This window comes from Apteryx mantelli, chromosome 7 (genome assembly GCF_036417845.1).
Source record: "Apteryx mantelli isolate bAptMan1 chromosome 7, bAptMan1.hap1, whole genome shotgun sequence".
Classification (NCBI taxonomy): Eukaryota; Metazoa; Chordata; class Aves; order Apterygiformes; family Apterygidae; genus Apteryx; species Apteryx mantelli.
In genome coordinates this window covers 16,341,727-16,368,461 of record NC_089984.1, presented here as the reverse complement: position 1 = coordinate 16,368,461, position 26,735 = coordinate 16,341,727, and the positions used below count along the sequence as shown (strand labels likewise).

Sequence of the window (26,735 nt, the reverse complement as noted above, 5' to 3'; positions counted from 1 at the left end):
GGATACTTCTCATAAGCAAGTACCTGAAAAATCCTTCTCCCCTCAAGGAACTACTTACTGCACAGCATAGAGCTCTTCTGTAAGGAACTGGATTTCTTTATTTTGTTGCAAGTTGCTTTTAACTGACCTATCTAGCATATATTTCACAAATAAGAAAGTATGTGCGGAGCAGCTAGATGCAGTGCTCTCCTGTGACATTTCTTTAAAGTATCACATTCTTAAAAAATACTAGTTAGTCTGAGATGATTGAGAATGGCAGAATACAAGTCACATGTTTATTCATCATGGAGGAGGTACTTGCACAGCAATGACATGCATGTCAAAAGCATCTCTGCTCTGATACGAACAAATTACCCTGAGGAAGAAGAGGTGGGGCAGTAACCAAGTGTGCTGAATATTTGACCAACGCTCTTCTGCTGCCTGTAAGATGCCCTTTATTACAGGTTAAAGGAGGAGTTTGCACACTGAATATTTAAAGCTGTATTTTCTTTTATGTAACTTGTCAAAAAAGAGTGGGGTTCCAGGTTTACTAACTCAGTTTATATTCAACCTGGACCTAACCCATTGTTAGGCCTCCGAGTCATTTATTCTCTTACTTTGTTGGAGCCTATAAAGCACATTCCTGCCCCAGAAACATCCTCCCGCGCGGGGAACGACAGCGGGTGCCGGCAGCCCCTGTGATGGGGGCAAGCCCTGGCACCCGGCGCCCACCGTGCTGGCATCCGCCCAGGGGTCCTGCCGCATCCCACCAAGTCGTCCATCACCCGCACACCTCGTTAGCAGCCTGGCCCTGGCCCTCCCCGGCAGAGGGCAAAGGACCTCCAAGAAAAGGGCTCTTCACTTCATTAAGCAGGGCCTGTACCTGCAAATAGCTCCCGGAGGACTTGCCTCGAGGCATAGGCACAGGCCCGAGATAAACAACCGCTTCTCGCTTTACCTGAAGTGGCTCCAGCATGCCTGGTCATGTATTTGTGGAGTGGTGGACTTGGTATCTGAAAAAAAGACCCCGTCCAAACATGTTTTATCTGAGTTTATAGCATTAAAAATCCTTTATAGTCTTTCTGTCGTTTGGAACTGATTTGTCTGTCCCCTTAGTTCTTGGTAAGAGTCCGTATTTTTGTATTTATTTCTAGGACCAGAGGCGAGGTTCTCAGCAGGTAGTTCACAGAGGCACAGAGACCCAAATCTTGTGTGATACCTGAGACAGACTCACACCTCTCACCATGCTGCAATTCAGTTCCTCCGAAAACTGTGCTGTCCCAGGCTCTCCCCTTGCAGAAAAGCCCTGTGCGGGGCCCTGCTGGCGCAGAAGCTGCAGGGGGAAACACGGGGAAGTTTGGGGGAATCGTGAGCTTTTCAGGCGACTCAGCGCTCATCAGTGCCCGCGTCAGGACCTCGGTGGCTGGATCACGCTGGGGCTCGGGCTCGTGTCCAGCGCGCCGTTGCAGCCAGGGGGAAGCGGGGCTTTTCCCAGGCCTTTTTCAATTAACCGGCCCCGCTGGTCCGGCAGTCAGCACCCCCCCCCCGCCCCCAAAAGCGGGATTTAATGGAGCCTGGACGTCGCAGGGGGCACGAAAGGAGGGGAGCACGACCCCCCCCCAACCGCCGCTACTCCCTCAACCGTCACTGCCCCGCCAACCGCCACCGTTCGGCCCCGCCCCCGCCGCTCGGCCCCGCCCCCGGAACTCGAGGCGCCGCCGGTGTTTCCGGGCGGGCAGCGCGCGTGCCCGGGCGGCGGTGGCCCTGCAGGTACCCGCGTGTCCCCCTTCTCTCCCCCGCGGCGCTCGGGCGCCCGAGACTCGCCCTCCCCGTGCGGGGCCTGGGGCCGCCCCGGCGGCGGCCTGTGCGGGGCGAGGTGGGCGGCGGGAGCGGGCCGCGCCTCCGCGCCGCGTTGCCGCAGGCGCCGGCAGTGCGCTGGGCTCGCTGGGGCCCGCGGGGGCCCGCGGGGGCAGCCGCGCTCCCGGGGGGAGCTCCCGGGGCGGGGGGGAGCGGCGTTGCCGGGGCGGGGGGCTCCCGGGACGGGGGCTCCCGGGGGACGGGGGGTGGCATTGCCGGGACGGGGGGCTCCCGGGGGATGGGGGGCGGCATTGCCGGGGGGGGGCTCCCGGGGGGGGGCGGCGTTGCCGGGGCGGGGGGCTCCCGGGGGGGGGCTCTCGGGTACGGGGGGCGGTGTTGCGGGGGGGGGGGCTCTCGGGGAGGGCGGCGTTGCCGGGGCGGCGGCTCGCGGTGACGGTGCCTCCCTGCAGCTGCGCGGCGAGGGACAGGCCGGGAGCGCGATGGAGGAGCGGGAGAAGAAGCAGCACCGCGCCAAGCGGAGCGGGCCGCAGGCCGAGAGGAAGCGGCGGCGCTGCCTGGGCGCGCAGGGGCCGCCCCGCGAGCAGGACGCCCGCCGCAGGAACCCGCGCGCCTTCGCCGTGCAGTCCGCCGTGCGCATGGCCAGGACCTTCCACAGGTGCGAGGCCGACGCCCCACCCGCACCCACACCCGCGCCGGTGCCGGTGCTGGCCGGGCCCCGCGGCGCTTCGGGGGCACGTGGGCGGCGGGGCCTTCGGTGGCGTCCCGGCGCCGCTCGCGTCCTTCGCCACCGCGTGCCCCGCTTGACGCTTGCGCCAGCAGCACGGCTTTCTGCTCGCAGACCCTCGGGTGACACGTGTTGCTGCTTCCTAAGCCCTTCTTGTGTGCATTTACTGTAAGCTTCTCCGCAGAACGCAGGACTTGAAGACTAAGAAGCATCACATTCCCGTAGTTGACCGTACTCCCCTGGAACCGCCTCCCGTGGTGGTGGTTGTGGTTGGCCCTCCGAAGGTTGGGAAGAGCACTTTAATAAAATGCCTCATTAGGAACTTCACAAGGCAAAAACTGGTTGAAATCAGGGGTCCTGTGACAATTGTTTCAGGTGAGAACAAAGATATGAGCAATGGGAACGTTTATTTTACACTCCTTACTTGTCTTTTAGAGCTTGACAAAGAAGGGGAATTTGTTCCTAGGACATGGCCATGTTCTCTTGATTTTTGGTCATGTTGAAAAACCACACCATTTTGCTATCAGTCATACTTGCTAATGGTAAAAGAATAGTGATATTTGGGGTTTGGGGCACCTGCTCCTCTGAATTTGTTCCTTCTACCCTGCTGGGATCTCAGTTCTATTTTCTTTCTGACTGCTTGTCCAGTTTCTTCCTTCCATGGATTTTTCTCAGGTTTTCTTTTTCCACTGAGTTCTATTTTCCCCTGTTCTGTGTCCCTGCTTAAACTGTTTTTCTCTAGCTTTGTCTTAGTCTCTATGAATATTTCTTTTTTTTTTTTTTTTTTTCAGATACCCTGTCTTATCATCCCCTGTGTTTGTGTCTCTTTTCTTATTTTACCTAGCCATTTCTGGTTGCTTTTCTCTACCCAAGCCCCTGATCAGTGTTTTGTTTTGTTTTTCAGTCTCAATTTCCACCTGGCCTAGTCTGTTCCCTCTATACTTTTCTTGCGTGATACTAGGTGGATCATTGAGACCTTAGGAGGGCACAGCCCACAGCAGCTCAAAGAAACAATTTGTAAGGCAAATCTTCCTTGGCCCCAGACAACTGCATGTTTGGTGCAGGTAGACTGACTCTTCAGAGATTTTAATAACTAAATCTACTCTTTGAAAGGAATAATTGCCAAATATGGGAAAGAAAAAATTGGAAGGGAAAAGTGTTGTGTTAGGTTAGGATATTGGTAAAGATTGATCTATGAAAACTCTGGGACTAAATTTAGTAATTAATAATCTGAAGAAAAAAACCATGAACCTGTGGTTATCTAAAGCTCAGTTAGCTACCACAAGTTATCAAGCCAAGTTAACAGCATGCTTTCTGCTAATTCAGACGTGTTTAGAAATCGTTTGATATGGGAATCTGCTCTTTTTGAAGGCTAGAACAGGGTGGATTTTTCGTGGTAGTATTGTAAAAACAGAAGTATTTGGTAAGAGGAAGTCTGTGATACTAACTCTGGGACGCTAGAGATAAAAGAAAAGGTGATAAGAAATTTTCTTAAGTTAGAAACTTCTATTTGATGTTAGCCTTGTTCTTGGAAAGGGTAGAACAGGTTCCTTGAAAAGATGTACTACACTGATAATTTAAATCAAAGTTTAAACTGTAGCAGAATTGTAAACAGTTGAAAAAAGATACTTCTACAATGACAGATGTTTGACAGTTTGACTAGGCAAGAATGCAAGTCCCAGATAGTATTTAGGAACTTTAGGAATTCAACCTGAAAAGAAAATAGTGAATTATTTAGTTTGCACTCCTTCTGTTTCAGTTTTTGATTTTTCTTAATTTTTTTTTTCAGGTAAAAAACGTAGGCTAACTATTATTGAATGTGGATGTGATATTAACACAATGATTGACTTGGCTAAAGTTGCTGATTTGGTAAGTAAGCAATAGCACGTGATTTCTAATATGATTTATATTGAAAATACTACTTTTTGACTAGGTTACACCTATGTCTGATCTCTCCATCTGCTGCCATCAGAGGCAAAAAAGTCATTGTTTTCAGAGGGAACAAGACTAAGGTCTACAACAAACCTAATTTTCTGGAGCACCCCAGTAATCTTTAGGCCCTGCCTTGTTTTTTTTTGTTTGTTTTTGCTTTGCTTTTTGTTCTTTTTTTGTTTGTTGTTTTTTAAATGGGAGGAGGATGTGGAAGAAGAGAAATGCATGTGAACTTCATTGCTAATACAACTTGTAAATTTTTAATGGAAGATCTTTTAATAAGCCAAGATGATAAAGTGGCTTTTCGTTAAGGACTGTGGTCAAACTGTGTGAAGTCTGAAAATGTTTTTTGTTAAAGAAGTTTTCAATCAAAGTATAAAATAAAAACATATATTACTTTTATAACTGTTTTTTTTGATGTACTCTGGATCTGTCTTTGAAGAGCTGTGTGTATTAATATGATTGATTTTGGTGGAGTGTAATCATTCTTGGAATTTACTTACAACTTTTAGTTCAGTGAATTAAGCCTAGTGGTCTAGAGGACCCAATGCACAATCCATTTATCTTTTCAAATTTTCTGTTCAAATTATCTGTTCAAACGCATCAGCGAATTCAAGTGTTTTTCTACTTATATGATTTCTACTTGAGGGAGTGAGATGTATTTAAAAATAAAAAAATCTTCTAGTAAATAGGTGTGGCAGATGTTTAAGGTTCTGAATATATGTGGTGGTGCTGAGAATCTATTTGATTTTGTTGTTATGAGTCTGAGACTACACAATTGGCTGCAGATTATTATTTTCTGTTCCTATGCATCTTAGGTTCTTCATTGCTGACAAGCTAATTTGGCTTTGCTTCCATTTTCATGTGCCTGTAGGGTTCTAGTTCCCCATGTTAGTGGCTTTCAGTGATGTACAACAGTAATTGCAATGTGTGAAGGAAGTTTGTTTGTCTCACTTTACCAAAAGACTTGGTCATAGAGGAATTAGTGCATCTAAGATAAAGATACCCAAAACTGTGGGATTTTTACTAATTTTATAGGACATTCATACAAATATTGGAAGATGCTCAGTTTTGCGTGTTTTCAATTCACCGAGCAAACATCTGTTCAGGGCCATATTGTGATACTGTATATTATTGTATTCATAGAGCAGACTTATTTTTATTCTTCTGTAGTTTTCCTGGAGAGAACAAGCAAATCAAAACTATGTAAAGGAGATTTGATTGATTGAAAGAAGAGACTTGATTTCCTAAGCCCTGTTAGCTTTTAAAGCAGCTAAGATAAACATTTTAATTTAAAAGCCAATGTTAATTTTTAGGTTATATGAAAATAACAGATCCATATGCAATATTTTGGTGCCTAAATTTATGACTTGAAAAGCTTGATATTTAAAATTAGCTCCTATGTTTTTACTAGAGTAAATGATGATGTTATGCTTTCAGGTTTTAATGCTCATTGATGCCAGCTTTGGATTTGAGATGGAAACATTTGAATTCCTGAACATTTGTCAGGTGCATGGCTTTCCCAAAATCATGGGAATTCTTACCCACCTTGATACATTCAAGAACAACAAGCAATTAAAGAAGACAAAAAAGAAGTTAAAGCACAGATTCTGGACTGAAGTGTATCCGGTATGACATTCGACAGGCATTTTCTGTATATTTTGCATTATGGAACTTAACTGAAAAGTAGGGAAATACTTAGATATTTAAATTTATTATATTCTTATACCTTTTAATAATACTATAAGTGGAGAGTTCTGATGTTATCCAACTAAAAAACATGTGATTCCAGAAAAAATGTTCGTTATATGCAGGTATTATGCAAGGAGGATCAGCATCTAGGTCTGGAAAGCAGGTTAACATTTTGTATGAGGTTTTGGCTGTGAATTGTTTTCCCTAACAATTAGGGGACAATTCTCATGTTAAGGTAAATTAATTAGTTTCAATCTTCTGGAACAAACTGTAACTTGCAATATGCAATTATGATAGACAAATTAGAATTGCATTTGTTTTGTTTCAGTTTTGTAGTTATTTAGTTGATGTTTAATGTTTTTGTATAATTTTAATGTGTTTAGGGTGCTAAGCTGTTTTATCTGTCTGGGATGGTTCATGGAGAATATCAAAAGCAGGAAATTCACAATTTAGGGCGTTTCATCTCAGTTATGAAATTCCGACCTCTTACATGGCAAACGTCTCACCCGTATGTTCTTGCAGACAGGTATGTGCTTTTCTCTTTTCCTCAATCTCAGCATTGACAGCACCTTACTGTTTAAAGAAGTATGTTAATAGAGCCAGTCAGCTCTGTGTGTGTAATGGTTATCTAATTTTTATCTAAGATACAGTGAGTATGTTTCACTATATACCTAGATGGTTTTGAGGAAATGAAGGCGAACCTTTCCGGTCTGTGCCAATAACTTTGGCTGCTCAGTTCCTACTTGCATCGGATTATACAGATAGACCTTTGCTGTACTGTAAATCCCTTTGAAGTACAAAAAAAAAAAAAAAAAAAAAAAACCCAACATTTTAAATAATCCTGCTTGTTGGTGATGGTGTTGAATTTCTGTGAAAAAGAATTATTAAATTGTATTCCAGCAGTTTAACAGCAGCTGGTGAACTAGTCCCCTGTGTTCCCTGGAATATCCCTTCTGCTCAATCCCTATGCATAGTGTTTGATTCAAGGTCTCTGTTTGGGATATGAAAGCACATTGAGGATGGCTCTGTCTACCCGACAAATTACCTCTGCCTTCATGTTTCCTTGCCGGAATGCTTACAGGTGTGACTAAACTCTCACAAGAATTCAAGGTGCCTGGAACACATTTCTTTCAAAGCTCTAAATCTAAAAACAACAACAACAAAAAAAAGTTAGAGAAGTACATCCTGCGTCATGCAAAGTCCTGTGAAATGCACAAAGCAAAGACAGGGCAAAGAAGAAAAAATATTCTGTAGTCTTTCAGTAATAGTTGGTTTAGGTTGCTATAGCCATTACAATTATTTTCGTTGTTAGGCCGGTTAAGCCAAGGTAAGTGCAGGCTGCGTGCAGAATGCGTCCCCATGCTCGGCTGTCCCCCTTGTGCGGGCATGATCGCCGGTGCAGTGCCCAGAGGAGCTCCGGAAGGAGTTTCGACCTCATCTGGCTGAAAACTGCCGGCCTTCCCCTCTCCTCTTCCTGCCAGTGTGTTTTGTATAGTTCACTGTTGTTATAAGGGAGAAGAAGGTGCTGCATGGCTGAGGGGATTGTGTCTTTTGGCCATTGTCGCTACTTGCCGTGTTTTCAAGTGTGCCCGAGTTTAGGATGTTCATTCTGTTTTTCCTCTAATGGTAAAATTGATTTGAGGAGGGGTGTGTGTGGAGAGAGTATAAATAATGAAAATGTGCTAAGTGCATATTTATTGAAATGTCAATAAGACACCTAGAAATATATTGTTGAACATGATTATATAAGTTTTAAAATACAAATTTAAAATATTTTTGAGAAATCTTTTAATAACATTTCTCTTATATTCATATCATTTTAACTATTAGACTCTGCGAAGCACTTAGTGGCAGCTGTCTCCTATTGATGCAGCAACACTCTTTTCTTAAATTAACTTTTTTCAAAAGTTACTGTTAGGACTGCTTGATAGTCTAACATATTTTTAAATGCTGGATAGAATGGAAGATTTGACAAACCCAGAAGATGTCCGAATTAATCCTAAATGTGACAGGAAGATATCACTTTATGGCTATTTGAGAGGAGCACACCTGAAAACCAAAAGCCAAATTCACATGCCAGGTAATTTATAAGCTTCTTAAAACCGTGATTGTATTGATCTATAAATTACAATGTAGCTGTTGCTATTATTGTTACTATTATTGTGAGTTGATTCGTATTTTTAAAACTGTGTATTATAAAACTGATTTTTCACCTTTCTAAAAACATTATGCTTTTAAAAATTATTTTTCATAATACACATTCTTGTAAAAACCCTGTATCTCTGTAAATAGTTCTGCTTCTAATTTTGCAATTTTCCTGCAGCATTAAACACAGTAATATTGGCAGCATCTGAAGATTTTTTTTTAATTATCAGTAATGTTTTACTAAAAGATGCTTCAAGTGCAAAACGTGCCAGCCCTAATAGTGAAAGGTAAATGTGGCGTATTGAAGATTTCTCTTACTTGTTGTCTAAATTTAATATTTTAGGTGAATGATTAAAAATTTTAAAAATTCAGAGATGATTTAATAATGAATTTACACACTTACTCAGAAAAGTGAGTTGCTACTTTCTTTATTAAACGAACAAAAAGCTCAAAGCTTTGCAGTTCTCTGGTTAACTGTGCATGCCTCTCTATGTTCAGTGCTAAGGCAGAAGCATCAGATGCTGTTTGATACAGTGTTCGCTGTTGATGAATCAGTGAATGCTGCAATGTTCCTGTGTCTCTCTATGATAAATTGTACAAACTTTAGAATCAAAACTGTAAAAACCTTATTTCTCTTCTTGTCTGTCATCCTAGGTGTAGGCGACTTTACTGTGAGCGATGTGAGTTTCCTGCCAGATCCCTGTGCCCTGCCTGAACAACAGAAGAAGCGTTCTTTAAATGAGAAAGAGAAACTAGTCTATGCCCCTTTCTCAGGAGTTGGGGGTATTGTGTATGATAAAGATGCTGTTTATATTGACCTTGGTGGAAGTCATGCTCATGAGAATGAAGAGGTGAGGGAATGCTGTTGGTGGTTTGAATCTCTTCTCTTGCAGAATGTAGTTTTTACCTTTAGAGTTGAGACGATAGCGTTTAAAAATAAGTTGCTTAAAAATAAAAAAAAATCCCTGTATATTCATAACTTTTTTTTTTTGCCTCTTTTGGTAATTTTTTTCTTCCTATAGTGATTTTAGGGGAGGGATACTTTCATTATCTATTTGTAAAATATGGTGCAAAGCATTGAAGGATCACTTACTATTGCGTACTTAGTTTCAGAAAGTTCCCAAACACTGACAAAAGATTTATAAAACCCCTGGTTGTGGGATATGACCATTCTCATTTTGCAGGGCAGGGGATTGTGGGAGAGTAGTTACAGGTTTTGACTTGTGAAAGGGATAGGTGGAATATGTTTGCATGCAGATTGAATTCAACTGTTTTCCCCTGTGTTGGGCTAAATATTAAATACACTTAGGTCTGTGACATGCATGATTGCTGATATTTACCAATGTTTTGCTTGCATACTGTGAAGGAGGCCATCTTTGCAATTTTCTTGGGTTAACATTGTATGTGTTTTTTGAAATGTGAAGAGGGGAAGGGAGACCTTGGTGTTCTGAGAAAACGTTTATTTAAAATGCTTTGGGATTTCTTTTACTAGTGCATATTTCTACTCTTTTAGGCAGACTAATGTTTTTTAATTGTTCAGTAGACATTTGTGTATGTTTTAACTAAAAAGTAAAAATCTTGTTTTTTCAGGAGGAAGTGAGACCAAATCATGAACTAGTTCAGAGCCTCATCTCCACTCATTCAACCATTGATGCTAAGATGGCTTCAAGTAAGGTGTCTCTCTTCATGGACTCCAGACCATTAGATTCAGAAGATGTAGAAAGACAGGAGTAAGTTTTGGATTTTTGAGCAGTCTTTGAGCATGAATGAATCTCTGATTTCAGGCTCTAATTTAGGAAAATATTTCTCAACAGAGCATAGTTAGTAGTACTGCTTATTGCTTAACAGTTTCTCTTCTAAGACTGTACAAATATATCTTTTTAAGGTAGGAATAATTGAGATTACGAAAGAGTTGTAAAACATATAGTTAAGCCTTCCCAAAATTCGTTGCTGATACAGCCTTAAGCAATATATTTACCTTTTTCTTCAGTTTTGGAGAATGACAATGATAACCTTCAGTAAAACTCATTGTAATACCTATTTTCATTCCACAGAAAATGACGTTTCCTGGAATTATTTATGGCAATAGTATAGGACATTGCTCAACTTAGAGGTTTTCCTCACTTAAAGAACACTGTTGCCTTCTTAATGTACTCTGTCATCTCTCCTTGTTTTCGATATGCTTCTCACCAAAATATTTTTAAATATTAATGTGGAGCTTCATTGTTTCACTAAGTTTCCTTGCACTTTGCCATCTCTCCCCCAATGTGATCTTTGGGAAAACAGGTTTGTGATGCAGAAAGAAGAGAGAGAAATTGATTTGAATACTGGAAGAGTACGTCGGAAGGCAGTATTTGAGGAAGAAGAAAAAGAAAATGATGATGCAATAAGTGATGAGGAAGATGACCAAGAAGAAGAAGAAATGTCTGAGGATGGAAGCGATGGTGATGATGAAGATGATGCTGAAGAAGAAAGTGACAGAGAGCTATTAGGGGAAGAGGTGGCTGTTGGGAGTGCCAAACGCCTGAAAAGAGAGGCGACCAAAGAAGCTGCGAATGAACTGCCAGCATTTGCAGATAGTGATGATGATCTTGAGATGAGTTCTGAAGGGGAAGAAGGAAAAAATGCCCCTGAAGAAAATGAGATGGAGGAAGAAGATAATGATGAACAAGGATCATATGAAAATGAAAGCTCAGATAGTGAATCTGAAGCTGCAAGGAAAGGAGTAGCTAAATCTGAACAATATGAAATACGTAGAGAAGAGGAAGAAATGAGATCACAAATGTCGTGTCACAGTCTGAAAAAAAGAGCTGTTCTCACTACAGATTCTGGAAATTGCACAGCAGAAGAGGCATCAGAATCTGAGGCTGAAAATTCTTCCATGGATGAGGGAGATGATGAAGAAGGATCACATGAGGAATCAGAAGTTGAAGTGTTAGATGAGAAGGGATTTCGGCGCACTCAAGAGAAGAAAATCAGTAATGTTAAACAGACTGAACTTAAAGCTGTAGAAGATGAGGAGGATGATGATGTTGAGAATCTGCTGAAGGAGGAAGAGGAATTTGAAGAGAAAATAGATTTTTCTGCTGACACAGCAGGTAGATAGTAATTGCTAAATTTTTTTACTTTTCATTTTTTACTGGGTTCATCGTTGAAGGATATTATAAATGTTTTTCTATGTATATACACACACACATAGAGTATATATAGTACAATTAAACATTAGTTTTGGGGAGGCAACATTTTGTAGTTGTTGAGTAGGAAACTAATTTAGGAAACTTGGGATTATTCCCTATTAAGCCTTTGATTTGCAGTGAAATATACAGGTCTCGGGTTTTCTCTAAAATGGGAAGGATTTGTTTTATGAACTGTAAGATTCTGTGTGCGTTTCTTTATGCCTTTAATCTTTATGGATATGTCTGTAAAACAAATCAAGAATCTCTATTTAGAAAGAAGAAACCATTCTTGGGGGACTAGTATTAAAATGTATTAACAGGAAATGCGTCATCATGAAAAGAGTCAAAAGTATTATTACTACTAATAATCTCTTATGCTTTTGCCATCCTAAAACTAGGACTCATCTAAAAAAAGCTTTTCAGGGATTTATGTTTCTGTGTATATATGGATTATGAAAAGAAGATAAACTGTGGGTTGTGTCTAGACATTTTAAGACTATTGTGGTCATGTCCTTATTTAATTTATTTGTGTAGCTCATAAGGCTTTTCTGTTTTTTGGAGGTGGAATGTGAACTTTTCCATTTTCAGGTGCGCTTAAGTGGAAAGAGGACCTCACACAGAAGGCAGCTCAGGTCTTCCTAAGACAGCAGCAGTCAACCCCCAATCTCCGTAAACTCATTTATGGAACAGGTACAAATCTGCTAGAAAGTTTCTGTCGTCCTAATATGTGATAGCTTTTTATCCATGGTCATGTTTGTAAGTCTGAATCTTTGACGACTGTTTTATGATAGGAGGCTTGAGATTTGATTTTCTTAATTGCTGATATTAATTGTTCGCCTATAATTGTGAAAAACACCGTTTTGTCTTTTCCAATAAAAAGCATTTTGAACTCATTTGACAGACTACTGAGTTGCTACTCATGTTTTCTGTTAAAACAATTTTTCCCCAAACATTTTAAGAATGGTCATGTATATAATTGTCTAGTAGGTGTTACACTAAACTGTTGTGGTAATTGGTATGTCTCATAAAGGGATATCTTTTGTTGGCTGTTTTCAAGAATTTATCTCATACTGACTGAGAGATAGTGGAATGTTCTTTTAGAACATGATTTAGTATTACCATATCTGTAATAAGGATGTTTGTCAAGATAATCTATCAAAAAAATCAGCTGGCTTAAATGAAGATAAAATTGCTCTTTTTGTAACGTATCCTATTTAATTCACAATCTTCCAATAATTGTCTGAATGTGCAAGCCTCATCATGCAGAACCTCTGTAGAACACAATGAGAATTAGGCTTCTCTAGGGTTTTCACAGTACAGTAGAGGGGAAACTTGCTAACAAACTTTCAATTCTTGATTTGCAGACTAGCTTAGTGTTGTTTCTATTGCCAGATCATTTTGGTGTTGTTTCTGCTTATGGTATTGAGCAAACATTCTGTGGTTACTTAACTGGAGAACTTTTTTTCAGGTATTTCTGGTTATCCAAATGGAACTTTGAACTACGTGTAATTTGTGAAGTAAAATCTATGTTTCCATACAGACCAACTGCACAACTGAAGTTGGCTTATGGTCACAGTATACAGTATCTCCCTCATTGCTGCTTGCCTTATTTGGTCCTTTATGAAGGTATTAGTTTAACTCTTAATCAGGACCAGAACCCTGCCCTCTTTTAGTCTTTCATATTTAAAATTATTTTTAGTTTGCATCTTATTTTCCTCAACCTAACCTGAAACTTAAGGCAAAAGAGGGATTATTGATGATTGTAATCCGTGTACTATGGGGAAAATAATCAGATCTTGTGTGTTTCATTTAGTTGTGGAGGATGAGGACCGAGAAAGTGAGGAGGAAGGTGATGAACTTGGAGGTTTGTTTCATGTCAGCCGTCCAGACAAAGAATCCAAACAGAAGGCCAATGCTCTTGACTGCTCCAAATTCCTGATAGAAAAGCCTCAGGACTGGGATTTAGAAGAGGTAATACCCTTGGATGATTGCATTTGCAAGTCCTATTCCGGTTATAGCCTGACTGTGGATCATAAAGTACTACTAAGTTATCATGGAGAAGTGTCATTGAAACAGACTTATGTGAATTACAGCCAAGGTGTCCTATCTTTTGCTACTTATCATCATTAGAAATACTTACTAGCTAACAGATTCCAAGGTTTGTTTTTATAGGAAGATAAAGGTAGAAGAGTCAATTTAGTGCTACGCTCTCTTAACTTACTATTTGGTGGCTCACGGTTTGCTGTTCGTTTATTGAAAAGTAAAAAGTAGGGAATCATAAGTGAAAATGCGGTATGTTAACCCTTTCTTAGGTAAAGATCTTTGGGCAAGAGTTGAGGTGGTTTCACTCTCCTGCTTTCCACTGAAGTGTTTTATAGTTTGGAAATGATGTCTTGATGTGGAGCTGTATGTGAGAAGGTCAAATGATCTCTAAACTGGGAAGATGACTGAGGAGTGGAGAACGTACCAGAAAATATTTGTATTGATGAGTTGTAATTGTATAAAGCAGTGGCACTTCTATTTCTCAGGTTATGAGCAGTATTCGAGACTGCTTTGTTACGGGAAAGTGGGAAGAAGATAAGGATGCCGCAAAATTGTTGGAGGAAGATGGTATGTGTAAGACTTCTCAAAATGATAATGGGTACTAGTGTTTTAAGAAAAATATGACTTTATATTTACTGTAACGTTTTAGTTACATATTTAGAATGTTTTCCATTGGTCATATGCTTGCAAATTCTCAAACTGTTTTACATACTTAAAGCATTATACAGGTATTAATGTAACCAAACACTACTACAAATCTGTGTGTAAACAGGAGGCAAGTAGAACATTTTGAAAATCTACTTTCTGAAAAATAGAGTATATCATATAAATTAGGAAATAGTCTTTAGTCAATGCTTCAGTTTTGAGTCATGTGTATGAGTTTAACTATTCATCATCTTTCTGTGGTTGATTCTTTTGGATAGTTTGGGTAGAAATAAGAAATATTTCCACAGAAAGAAACTGATCACTCACATTTGACTGAAAAGTGAGATCTTTATTCAGATGTTTTGGAGATATTTTTAGATACACTCTTAAAAATATGGCTATATCTTTCATGAAAATTGCTTGAAGCTTGGCAGCTTTTTGTAAGTATTTGTTATTAACTTAAAAATTGTTTGCTGTATTTGAATGTTACTTTGATAAAGATAGAGGCTCCATAGCTCTGCTGGTGTCATGTCATTAGAGTACTAAGTAATTCTTCATGCACTCCTGTTGTGTGAGATTAATATTGCGAGGCAGTGGTATCTGATCTGGCTTGATCTTGGAATGACCTAACCTTTATTTGCATTTCTGAAACCGTAAAGTATGCATATTGAAAGGAAAAAGGAGAAGCCACTGGAGACTGAGTTCAGCTGAGAATTTTCGACCAAGAATGTAGAAGACAGAACACACTTCTAAAACTGTTGATAGAAAATAAAAAAAGAAATTTGGGCTGGAACTGATCTACTAAGCAGTACTAAAAGTATACATACAATACTGAAAATAGGAGACAATGTGGAGAACACTAACAGAGTTGTTAACTGTCTTTTTTTGGGGGGGGGGTTACTTGTTGCAGAAGAACTGTACGGGGATTTTGAAGATCTTGAAACAGGTGTTGTGCACAAAGGAAAGCCTGCTGCTGAAGGAGATGAGGTATGACTTGTATTTGCTTGTTCTTGAGAAATATGTGTGTGTATATATGCATGTGTGCACACACACACGTATGTACATATATATATATATATATATAAAATAAAATTTGAGTTTCTGATAAGTGATAGGCATCCTATGTAATATATATAGTTTTCATGACCCAAAAGGAAATAAATTAATATTGTAATAGGAACAAGGCAGTGAGGAGGAGAAGGTATATATTGTAAGGTATATATTAAGGACTTAAAAATATCTAGAATTGCATATGGTTTTAATCTCAAGCTGACCTGTTCTTTAAAGTTAATTATGTAGGAGAAGTCACCTCACTCTTTTTAACAGTAGAGGTCAGGCTTAATCAAGAGCTTTAGAACATGGAGTTATGAGGGAAGTATTTAAAACCAAATGTGATCATAACAGTTCGTACTATGTCACTTCATCATTTAGATGCAAAAAGCTCTGTTTAAACACAGCTGATTGTGAAAACTGACACATTTTCCTAGCTATTCCTCATGTCTGCATGAAAGAGGCTGGCTGAAGCACTCTATGCTGGATTTGCTGTGACTTGACTATCTTCTAAAAACAGAGCTGTGGTTGTCTGACAATACAAATTGAAGAATCTTAGCTTTCTTAACTTGAGCAACTTTGTCTTTGCATTTGATTATAGAATTATGAGTAATGGCAGCATTTTGGTGGTAGTCAAGCAGTTCTTGAACAAACTTCCTCTTCTCTGGTGTCTTCAGAGTACTGCCTCCCAGAGCAGATTACTTGATGCTATGAATGATTACTTTTTTTTATTTCCTCTTTTATTATGTGTTTATTTTAGCTCTAGAATAAAAGGCCAGTTCTAGGGTCTGCTCCCTGATGTGTATTTTGATGTTAAATCAAAGTGTTTTTTAGTGAAACAAAAGGGATATAATTCAATTATGAAATGTTTCAGTTATTGCTGAAGATGTATCTTCTTGTGTAAATAACTTATTTCTATCTAAAAATGGAAACATTTTATAAGTCTCTAATCATTTGTATTATGGCTCTATATTGCTTTTTTTAGTAATATATTAAACTGTTAATCAGAATGGTTTGTTTTTAATGAACACTTTTTATGTTTGATAACTTACTGTTGGTTAGTCTGGAAGCGAACAAGAGGAGAAAGAAGGAAAAAAGTCCAAACCAGAAGCCGAGGAGGAGGAAAAGAAAAAGGAACGCATGGACAAGAAACGGAAATTGAAGGAAATGTTTGATGCAGAGTATGATGAAGGGGATGCCACATACTTTGATGATCTTAAAGAAGAAATGCATAAACAAGCCCAGGTATGAGCTGTCAACCTTGCAATTTATCACACTATACATCTTCAGAAACATCCCCCAGTGTTTACCTGGAGACACACCTGACTTTCAGCAGCCTCTTCAGAAAGTACAAACAAAGAAATACACGCTTAGAATCTTTTATTGTTGAACCTTTTGATTCTATAAGCTTTAAAGAAAAACCAAACAACTGAAAGCTTAAATTTAAATGACATACTTGGTTAACTACATTCTAAATAGCTGAACATATCAGGATTTTATTTTGCACAAGGAGGTGTTGGTTCTTCATGATCTCAATAAGAAAGGCACTCACTTTGTAAAGTATCACTTAAAATGCCATTTGTTAGCACTAACGCTATAAGGAGAAAGAGAACTGGTGTAGATAGTCTTTCAGCCCTTCAGAAGCTGGGAACCCTACGTTGTCCAGCATCAAACAGGTCTCCAGTCAGGGTGCAGCACTCTGTGCAGATCCTGTCTGTGGAAAAGGTTATCCCATTTCAGGCTTTTGACCTCTTACAGGATTTCCTTAATATAAAATAATTCTATTCATTATTTCTAATGTCAAATGAAAAGGATGCTTCCATGAGAAATTGTTGCTGCACTTCTAGATAAAGACAAGGACATGTAGGTGGTGTAATTGCCAATGCCAAGTCAGACCTGACTACAGGCTCCTTCATTACAAGTAGCCAGCTAAGTTTATCCTGTGGCCAACAGATAGGTGCAGCACAACACAGGCCTGAAGGCCAAACTATATGTGCAGTATAGCACAGTAGAGCATAGGCCTGCGCCTACTCAGGTTAACTGTTATGTGGATCACCAGCTCCTCGATCTACAATGGTCTTCCAGTTAGGATTATTACAGATGTCATCTAAACTTTATTCATTTAGAAGTTTTTTAGTTATCAACTTATTTAATGGTGGAACTAGGATGACATAAGATTAGAAAAAAAGAAACGGCAGAGAGCTAGAGATTTTTAAAGAAGAGAGAAGAAAAAAAAGGCCTTCTATCTGAAAAAAGGCCAAAATCCTTCTCATACTAACTACAGTCAAATATTTTCGCAGTGCTATTTTTAGTGTGGTTTTTGCAATGTTATAAATGGATAAGGAGGTTCAGCGAGGCAGCCTTTTCATCAAGCTGTCAAGTTATTTTGAGAAAAATAATTGATGACCACTGCTCTGTATGTGTGGTGGGAGTCTTTGGGTAACAGGATGCAGAATTTGAGGTGCTGATTTTGTTCCAGGCCTTAGTTTTTAGATAAAAACCTGTAAGCTTAAAAGTAGCTTTTTTCTTAAGCTGACTTGTAAGAACACTGCCTTATTTTAGTAACAATTTCACACTGTCTTCTCTTCTGACAAAATCTTGCCCTAAATATTCATTAAATTAATCGTTACCCTCTGGCATTAAGCTCTGACATAAGTGACCTTATGAGCCCTGGTATGCTGATGTGCTTACTAAGAACACTTGAAACATAAACAAGGTGATTCCAGTAACAGAATATGAGGCAACTTACAGTTGTTTCACTTGAGGTCTGTTACAGAAATATGTATCAACAGTCACTGTGATCCTGCTACAGGAGGGAAGGACAGGGACCTCAGTCTGTAAAGGCTTCTTAAAAAATGAACTTGGACCACAGCATTTGTTCTATATCTGAGTACCCTGAGGAAGGAAATAGTTGGCTTAGTTAAACATGGCATCTTTATATGCTTGGTAGCCAAACATCAGGAGCCACCACAGGAAGATAATGCTTCTGTTATTTACAAGGATATTTTGTTAAATATTTACACAAAATCTGCACGCATATGGCACAGAAGAGCTTTAAAAGACCCTTCTGAGGACACAGGGTGTCTGAGGACACACAGAAATATTTTTAAGCTGCTTGAGTAAGATAGGAGCCCAGCCTTCTCATAGGTGGCACCTTAAAGAGCAGGACGTTAACTTTAAAAGGTACTTGGGCTCCTAAATCAAAAAGGTACTTTTGACAATTGTGTCTTTAAAATCCAAAGTCACCATTATGAAAGGTATACCACAAGTCCCTGAGTCATTTGCTTCTCTTGGGCACTGTCTTTCAAGTAGACTAACAGGCCCACTTGGGATTTCAAATCGGATGGAATTCATGGTGGTAGAGATCTTACTCTGAAGAAGAAGTCAAAAACCTATTAGATCCTTCCCAAAAGGTACTATATAAAGGTTAGCATGTTTTAAATAGAACTAGCACCTTCTGAACAAGTTGTTAATACTTGAATTTTGTAAAACACTTGGTGTCTTTTCTTTGTCGCGTAGCTTAATCGAGCTGAATTTGAAGATCAAGACGATGAGACCAGAGTACAGTATGAGGGCTTCCGGCCTGGGATGTATGTTCGAATAGAGATTGAGAACGTCCCATGTGAATTTGTCCTGAATTTTGACCCTCATTATCCTATTATCTTGGGTGGCTTAGGCAACGGTGAAGGAAATGTTGGATACGTACAGGTACGTAGCCAAAGCTGTGAGCGCACTCTGTATCAGCACAGGTGTGTTGCAGCGTAGCTGGAGTCATTTTTTACTTTCTGATTGTTAAGGATAGGGTAAATGGAGAGAAATCTTCATCTTTGTCTTGAATAGGAAAATTGCTTTTGACATGGTATCTTTACAGTCACAGACACTGGATTTTTACAGGCTTAACGGGATGACTGGAAGAGAAAGTTGTTATTGTTGTTCATATTATGATTCTACAGAGAGGTCTCAGTCAGGACTAAGTTCCACCATTATTACAATTGCTAAATCACAAGCTTAAATTGTACTCTCAGTTCATGGTATAGACAAGTGACTAGAGAAAAAGTTACTCGCGTGTATATCTTTAAATAGCATACATGCTCATATGCACACAAACATGATTTTAAAATAAGTGAAATATTGATTAGCTTTATCTTTCCAGTCAAACTAATGTTAATGAAAATGTTCTAAGATATAAAGCTTACTGAATAAAAGTTTCTGGTGTTGAACGAAAGTTGCTTTCGATCATTTCTAAAATTAAGGCTTGAATTTCAGAATTAATATTGTTATCCTGTAATAGGATTGTTCATCTTTTCTTCTAATTAGTTGCGCCTGAAGAAGCACCGATGGTATAAGAAAATACTTAAGACACGTGATCCTTTAATCCTCTCATTAGGGTGGAGGCGATTTCAGACTATCCCTATGTTCTACATTGAAGATCACAATGGGCGTCACAGGCTTCTGAAGTACACACCACAGCATATGCATTGTGGAGCAACCTTTTGGGGTGAGCGGGGGGTATGGAGTTACCATCCCCAGTCACTTAATTGTTATAATATTGTCAAGCCTTAGAGTATGTATCAGAAATTTCTTTAAAAACAAACAGACAACCCTCCCACTTCACCCCACCTACCCCCATAACCAGCTAGTCGCTTTCGGGCTGAGAAGAAATCTTTAAAAAGTTGTTTTCCTATGGAATATAAAATAACACTGAATAGTATAGCAAAATAAGCAATTGTTAAAAGGAAGAAGGGGGAGTGGGGCTAGATTATTTGGCTTTTAATCAAATTCTGAGCATTCTGCTAGGTGGTATCATATTTGATGCTACATAGCCAATTTGTTGGCTGTGTCTGGAGAGACAGAGTGTGAGAGCTTGTGCACATTATGGGCCAAACCCTGCAAATGGTTCCATAGATGAGTAACTTCTCGTGCAAATAATTTCTTGAACTTCAGTGGCACTATTTAAGTGAGTAATGGATCGAATGCTTTACTTAACCTGTCTCCGGTCTTACTGGTTGGGAATATTCAGCACGTATTTCTAAGCTTTCTGGCTTGCTTTCAGTATACTAAGCTACCTTTAAAATAGAGGCTAGATGTTATGTAGTAAAGCACTTCATAATTTTTTATTTAATTCTCTTGTAGGCCCCATCACTCCTCAGGGCACAGGGTTTTTGGCGGTTCAGTCTGTCAGTGGCACAACGGTAGGTCTGACACGTGGATTTTGGGAGGAAGATTTATGTATGTTAAAGCAGTGATGTTGCGGGATCCGAGAAGGAAGGAGAACTTTAGCTTTTGAAAGATACATGGTGATGAGATAGGGAACTGGATGAACACTTAATTTTTGTAACAGTTTTCATCTGCTACACTGAAAATGACAAATGTTGCTTTACTGTTTTCTGTGGAAGATTTTACATCTACTTATTTTTCAGGTACTAAGTATTTAGATAACTTCAAAATCCTTTTCACAGGATGAGCTATTGATACTTCTGTTGAAAAAGTTTGTCCTCAGTGCGATTTCTTTGCATCTTATTAGAATGCTTATGGTTATCTGAATTATTTTAAAAAATGATTAAACAGCATTTATCAAATGTGATCTTTGTTGCCTATATATTACCTAGAGGTAGATTCATGTTTACATACAGCACATAACAGAAGTTTCAGAAGGCATGAGCATGACAATAATCAGAGTGGTAATCACTATCTCCCTTCTAAAATACACCTTGTGTAAGTCCTATTGCACAGTCATCCTGTTAGGTGTATTAGAAGGCTATTTTCATGATACATCAGTAGCATAATAGTGACTTACAGTAGTGCGCAAAGCCCTGTTTTGCTCTGAGATGTTCTGTCTGTGTAAGATTCTCTTTCAAAAAGAGAACACAGTAAAGCACATAAAAAGGACTCTTAGATTGCTTCCAAGTTAATTAGAATGGCAGTTCTGAAAATCTCATTAGTGAATGGTAGGAATGTAATGTCAGCAGTAAGTTAACTAGTCTGTACGAAGTAGATTTGTATTTGTCATGCTGCGTTGCTCCTGTGAAGGTTATAAATTCTGAACTCAACCTATAAAAAGCTGTGAAATTGTACCAGCAAAATTGTTTCTTCAGGATTTGGTAATGCATTCATAGTTGCACACACTCAGCAGTGTCTGTCATCTCTGTTGTATGTTTCAGCCTGATTTCCGGATAGCTGCCACAGGAGTTGTGCTCGACTTAGATAAATCCATAACTATAGTAAAGAAATTAAAGTTGACTGGTTTTCCATTCAAAATTTTTAAGAACACTTCTTTTATTAAGGTATGTATGTACATTTGTATACTGTAAAACCATAAGTACCGATGTTAGGAAGAAATAAACTTGAGACTCTGCTCATCTGGCTTTCCTGAGGCAGAAGTTTCCCCATAGTCGTTGCAGAGTTCTGGATCTCAGCAGCTGCTTGTGTGTTTTGAGCACTGTTCAGAATAGTCTTTAAAGGTACTGGTCATTAGTCAATGAATATAAATTAATACTAATTACCAGACAAAAATGCTGGAACAGTCTCCAGCCCAGGTGTCATCCAGACAGTTTGACCCTGCCTAACTTCAGCTGTGGGATCAACGATGACTTCCAACAGTGCTTAGGACTTCACAGCTACAGTAATGAAAGTGTTTGGGTCAGAAAGTGTTGCAGGAGTGAATTTTTCAGCTGCCCTTAATCAGGTTTTCAAGCTGAGGAAGAGGTTACGTTATTCTGGATTTGGGGCAGTAAGCAACTAAGTACTCTCATCCTAACCAGCCAAGCACTCAGGTCTTCATGTTAAGCATCCACAGAGGTTTTTCTGACTTGTGATTTATGGAAGGAGAAGCATAAGTCCTGGAGAGCTGTATTGTACTAGAGTCTTATAGCTAGCAGTTTAAGGCAGCTTATTTGCTTTAAGGTACTCTGTCTTCCAGTGAATTACTTTGAAAGTAGACTGGACAGATTCTCTCAAATTTGTTCAGTTTGAGACAAACAGACACACACACACACACACGGAGATATATCTCTCTCTCTCTCCCTCTCTCTCCATACTGTTAATGTTAAAAAGCCATGTCTTTGATTATGTGACTCAGATATTTTTAGTAACTTATCTTAAAGTTGTTTCAGTAGGTTTTGGTATGATCAGCACACTTAGTGTAAAGACAATATTCTGTTCTTCCGATTTCTTCATAAGATGTGCTGGTGGGAATTACTTACGTTTTTGTGGCCTACATAGACAGGCCAAAAAGATAGACTTAACATCTTGAATGATGGTGGGTAATTCTCACTTTCAGGGGATGTTCAACTCTCAGTTGGAAGTGGCTAAATTTGAAGGTGCAGCAATTCGTACTGTAAGCGGTATCCGAGGACAGATCAAAAAGGCCCTCCGAGCTCCAGCAGGTGCTTTTAGAGCAACATTTGAAGACAAGTTGCTGATGAGTGGTAAGCTGCACTTTCCATGTAAGATTAATAAGGGACTGTTATCACATGACTTTCAGCCTGCTTCACAGATTGAAAAGCAGCATCCCAGAATCACTGGAAACTGATAATTGAGATGTGAAGTCAAAGAGCATGACACCTCTCATGAGACACAGAATGAAATAAGAAAAAAAGTGTGTTTTATGTTGAATTGCTTTCAGTTATACTCAAAAGTTATATACTACACAGATGAAAAGGTTTGTCTTGGAGATCTGTTTCTCTGAGAGTTTTGAAGTGTTTATACAGCTTACTACACTTGTCTTCCTGAATATGTAAATAAAATGTATTTAGTGGTGCTGGTGCTAGAAGGTCACTTTTGTGACAAATCCAAAAAGTGGCACTGTAAGTCTTTAGCTGAGAATTTTTCTTCTTACTTTTGGGGGAAATTGTGTGTGTGTGTGTGCGCGCGCATGGCGGGAGGGCTTGGTGATCTGTTGTAGTTTCTCAGTATAACTGTGATCATGAGAACATGAGTTTGATTATCTGGGTTTGTATGATCTCTGTTTTCCTAAACACATTGCAGTTATGGATAGTGCAAAATAAAATCAAGTTATTTTATAAAAATAGGCGGAAGAAAGACAAATTGTTTTTATCAGCCAATAGGATGGGCACAGATACGTATATGAACTCTTGTGCTGGTTCTTTAACTGAATAGGAATAATGGATAGGGTGGTATTCAGCTGGCTTGTCTTCAGGCTTATGTACTCTTTATGACTTTATATATGGGGTCTTGCAGAATCCAGGTGTGTAAGTAGTTACGTTGCTCTTGTGTGAAGTTGAGATGTAGGGTTGGAGAAGGACTGTGCCGTCTAATGCGTAAGTGAAATACTGGCATGTGGTCTAGATGTTAGTTATCTAATCTGTTCAGATAATCTTTGTTTAGACTGCAGATGTGATGAACTGTGGTGTCAAAGCCAAGTAATTTTTTTTTTTTTTTCCTTTCAGATATTGTCTTTGTGAGGACTTGGTATCCTGTTTCTATTCCAGCATTTTATAACCCAGTAACATCCTTGCTGAAGCCAGCAGGTGAGAAAGATAGTTGGAGAGGAATGAAGACAACAGGCCAGCTGAGGCAAGAACGAGGCATCAAACTGAAACAAAACAAAGATTCCCTCTATAAGGTATATTCGTTATGTCTGTGATCACTGGTTTAAAAAAAAAAAAATCTAGTTTACTCTAGGCCTGTGCAAATTGAGAGCAGTGTAAGCACATGTTCATTGCATAGGCGTATGTGGGTTTGTATTTTTATCCTCAGGGCACAGTCTTTCCTGGCATAAGACAGGAATGAAGCGGTGGAAAGCCAAGTGTTGTGGGTCAATGAGAGTTTATAAAGGAATCTGTGGAGCAGAAGTCTCCTCCAAAAGCATACTGAGACTTCTGTCATAGTAGAACAGGGGTGAACATACCATTCACAGCCAAGTGCAAAGATGTTGGAGAACTATTTTTCTGAAAGGTGGAAAATAAAATGAAAGCTTTTTGAAATCATGAATCTTACATGCTTCATATCCATTCTTTTAGCCTATAGTGAGAGAGAAAAGGCATTTCAATAAGCTCCACATTCCCAAAGCACTGCAGAAGGCACTGCCTTTTAAGAACAAGCCTAAGAATCTTGAGAAGAAAGGCAAGACTCCAAAAGACCAGTGGAGACCAGCTGTTATCAGGGAGCCTCATGAAAGGAAGGTAAGGATCACTTACTCTGAAAACGAGCATTCTCCAAGAGTAAATATGTTACTTAGACCATTTCTAACTGTTTTAGCACTTAAATGTACTGCTTATAATTTTTCCACTAGGCTCATATAAATAAAGTATCTCCACTATTTGTTTTATTCCTTTTCCTCCCTTGTTACATACATGGAATTGGGCCTGAGGGGATGGTGGCTATATAGTAAACTAGTAGGTCACCTGAGACCTAAATGCTTACCTTGAAAATGCCATGACAAGGACATTTCAGCTGGGCGCAATGCTCTCACAGTGCGGGTGACTTAACAGCTACAGTCTTTCATTTGTCTTGTCATTGCTATTCATTATTAACAAAGACAGGACTCGAAGCAAATAACCTACTTCAAAAATTGAGAATTGTAAAGAGCTTACAAAGGCAAGAGGAGCCAAACTTCAGTTTAGCCTTCCTAAGAAGTTATGTATTTTATGGTGGCAGTTAGGCACAGCCTTTTAAATATCTAACCAAAATCAGAGTTCCCCAAAATTAAGCCATTGATTAACTTCCCAACAAGTTAAATAATTAAACCACTTTAGAAACTGGGAAACAGGTGCAGAAATAATTAGGAACTTGCCCTGAATCTCTGATTCATTGTATGGCTCTTTGCTGAAGTTAAACTATTTCTTGCTCACCAAATTGAACTGTTTATATATTGATACTTTGTTTTCTGTTTTAGATATCCGCCTTGCTCAGTGCTTTGAGTACAGTGAATAATTACAAGATAAAGAAAGCCAAAGTAAAACATCGGCAGCAGCTTAAAGAATATCTCAAAGTTAAGCAGAAGGAGGAGGAACAGAAATTAAAGAGGCAAAAGGAGGCTAAGAAAAAAATCTATCGAATGTTGGGACAAAGAGAGAAAAAGAGGCAGAAGTCAAGCTTGAAAGGATCTAGTGAGGGAGAGAAGAGTATGTAAACTTTCAGATTTCGGGCCAAATCATAAAATAGGGTAGCTATGCAATTTTCTTTGGAAGAAACAAAAAGGCCTTGGACTGCAATAAAATTGTTTTCAAGAGAAGGAAAAAAAAAAAGCGCAAATATGACCTTATTCAAGCTCTTGAATACTTTTGGAAATGTATATAAATAAAATGTAGAAGTATGGATTTGTGGGTTTTTTAAACAGTATTCCAGAGGACTTTGTATTTCAGTATATTTCTATCCATACTGCACACCCTGTCCACCTAATAAAGTATTTTAATGTCAATGACTGAATATTGTTTGTTTGTAAGTGCTTTGTCTTAGTTTCAGTGGACTTCCATGGAAAAGGAACTCCCCTGAGTAAGAGTCTCTGGGCTTCTGTCTTGGCAATACTATGAGCCATTGTCTTAATTTTGCCCTTGGCAAATCTTCCATTAAAAGGCATCAAGATCAGCTGTTGCTGGGCAGGAGTTTTGCATTTTCTAGCTTTGTGCTAGTGTGTGTCATCAGTAGTGCTCTCCTGTTCTTAGATCATCTTGTCCTGCATGAAAGCTTCTCAGAAGTATTACTCAGGCTTATCCCTCTCTCACTGTATCTAAAACACATTTTCAAAAGGGTGTTTCATCCAGATCATCTGTTACGGGAGCAGTTTGGGGGCACCCTGGCTGTGGGTAGGACCCTCAATGACTACAACTTTCTGGGCAAGCAGTGTCAGACCTTTCCCAAGTGTGTTAACTCCAGGTGATTTTCTGTGAAATGTGTCCCGATGAGGTAAGTTACCTCCTTTGGGAACATCTTCCCATGTCTGACAGCTTGATTTAATGGTATTATATTAGACTTTCTTCAGATAAGTGGAGGTAAGAGGTAGTAGAAGGTTTCAATCTTGTTAAATTAACTGATAGCTGAAATCTTTCTCAACATGAGAAGATGCTTTGAGCTACCATTCTGTGGAAGAGCGGGGGAATTTATTTTCATTATATCATATATGGCTTCAAAGAGTTACTGTGGTATACCTATTTTTAATACTTCATCCTCAAACTTGCAGCGAGTCAGACAAAATCAGTAATTTCTTGGTCTCTTTCCTGAACGATTTCCCCCTTTATCATCAAGCCAAAATTCATTATTATTATTACACTGTGGTAATATTTGCTATCTCAGATGGGAGGTCCCAGCTGGGAGCAGGTTCCCTTTCACAAAAGCATTCTGCTGAATGGGTTTGTAGACTTCCATGTGAACGTTTAACATTTCAGGATTTTCTTAATTAATCTCAATGTTCTGTGCTGCTAATATTGAAATTCTAATGCATCCATTTTTGCCTATATGATACAGAGCTGAGACCAAACTCAAATTAATTTGCCTGTATTTTTCCCCATAAGGTTCAGCTGAGGTCGTATGAATATGAAAACATGAGATTTCTTTTTAAATAATAGAAGATT

At 39.3% G+C, this 26,735-nt stretch overlaps 1 protein-coding gene across 1 annotated transcript; it reads left to right on the top strand.

Annotated features, from left to right (window-relative positions):
* The first annotated feature begins 1,672 nt into the window (after positions 1 to 1,672).
* On the top strand, positions 1,673 to 25,412 carry BMS1 (BMS1 ribosome biogenesis factor). Its single transcript, XM_067299851.1, has 23 exons — positions 1,673 to 1,749; positions 2,247 to 2,452; positions 2,706 to 2,896; positions 4,311 to 4,390; positions 5,894 to 6,082; positions 6,529 to 6,671; positions 8,104 to 8,225; positions 8,945 to 9,141; positions 9,881 to 10,020; positions 10,577 to 11,388; positions 12,055 to 12,156; positions 13,280 to 13,437; positions 13,995 to 14,076; positions 15,065 to 15,141; positions 16,267 to 16,449; positions 18,724 to 18,912; positions 19,522 to 19,702; positions 20,338 to 20,396; positions 21,366 to 21,488; positions 22,484 to 22,631; positions 23,613 to 23,788; positions 24,186 to 24,347; positions 25,061 to 25,412. Exons 2-23 carry the CDS (start codon positions 2,277 to 2,279, stop codon positions 25,295 to 25,297), a joined length of 3,927 nt encoding a protein of 1,308 aa, XP_067155952.1. The 5' UTR covers positions 1,673 to 1,749; positions 2,247 to 2,276; the 3' UTR covers positions 25,298 to 25,412.
* Positions 25,413 to 26,735: the final 1,323 nt, after the last annotated feature.

Bases quoted from the DNA above. Each gene is read 5' to 3' on its own strand.
- BMS1 (XM_067299851.1), top strand. From the start codon at position 2,277: ATGGAGGAGCGGGAGAAGAAGCAGCACCGCGCCAAGCGGAGCGGGCCG. The intron at 12,157-13,279 runs GTACAAATCTGC...TGTTTCATTTAG, and splicing joins TAAACTCATTTATGGAACAG to TTGTGGAGGATGAGGACCGA. The intron at 20,397-21,365 runs GTAGGTCTGACA...TGTATGTTTCAG, and splicing joins AGTCTGTCAGTGGCACAACG to CCTGATTTCCGGATAGCTGC.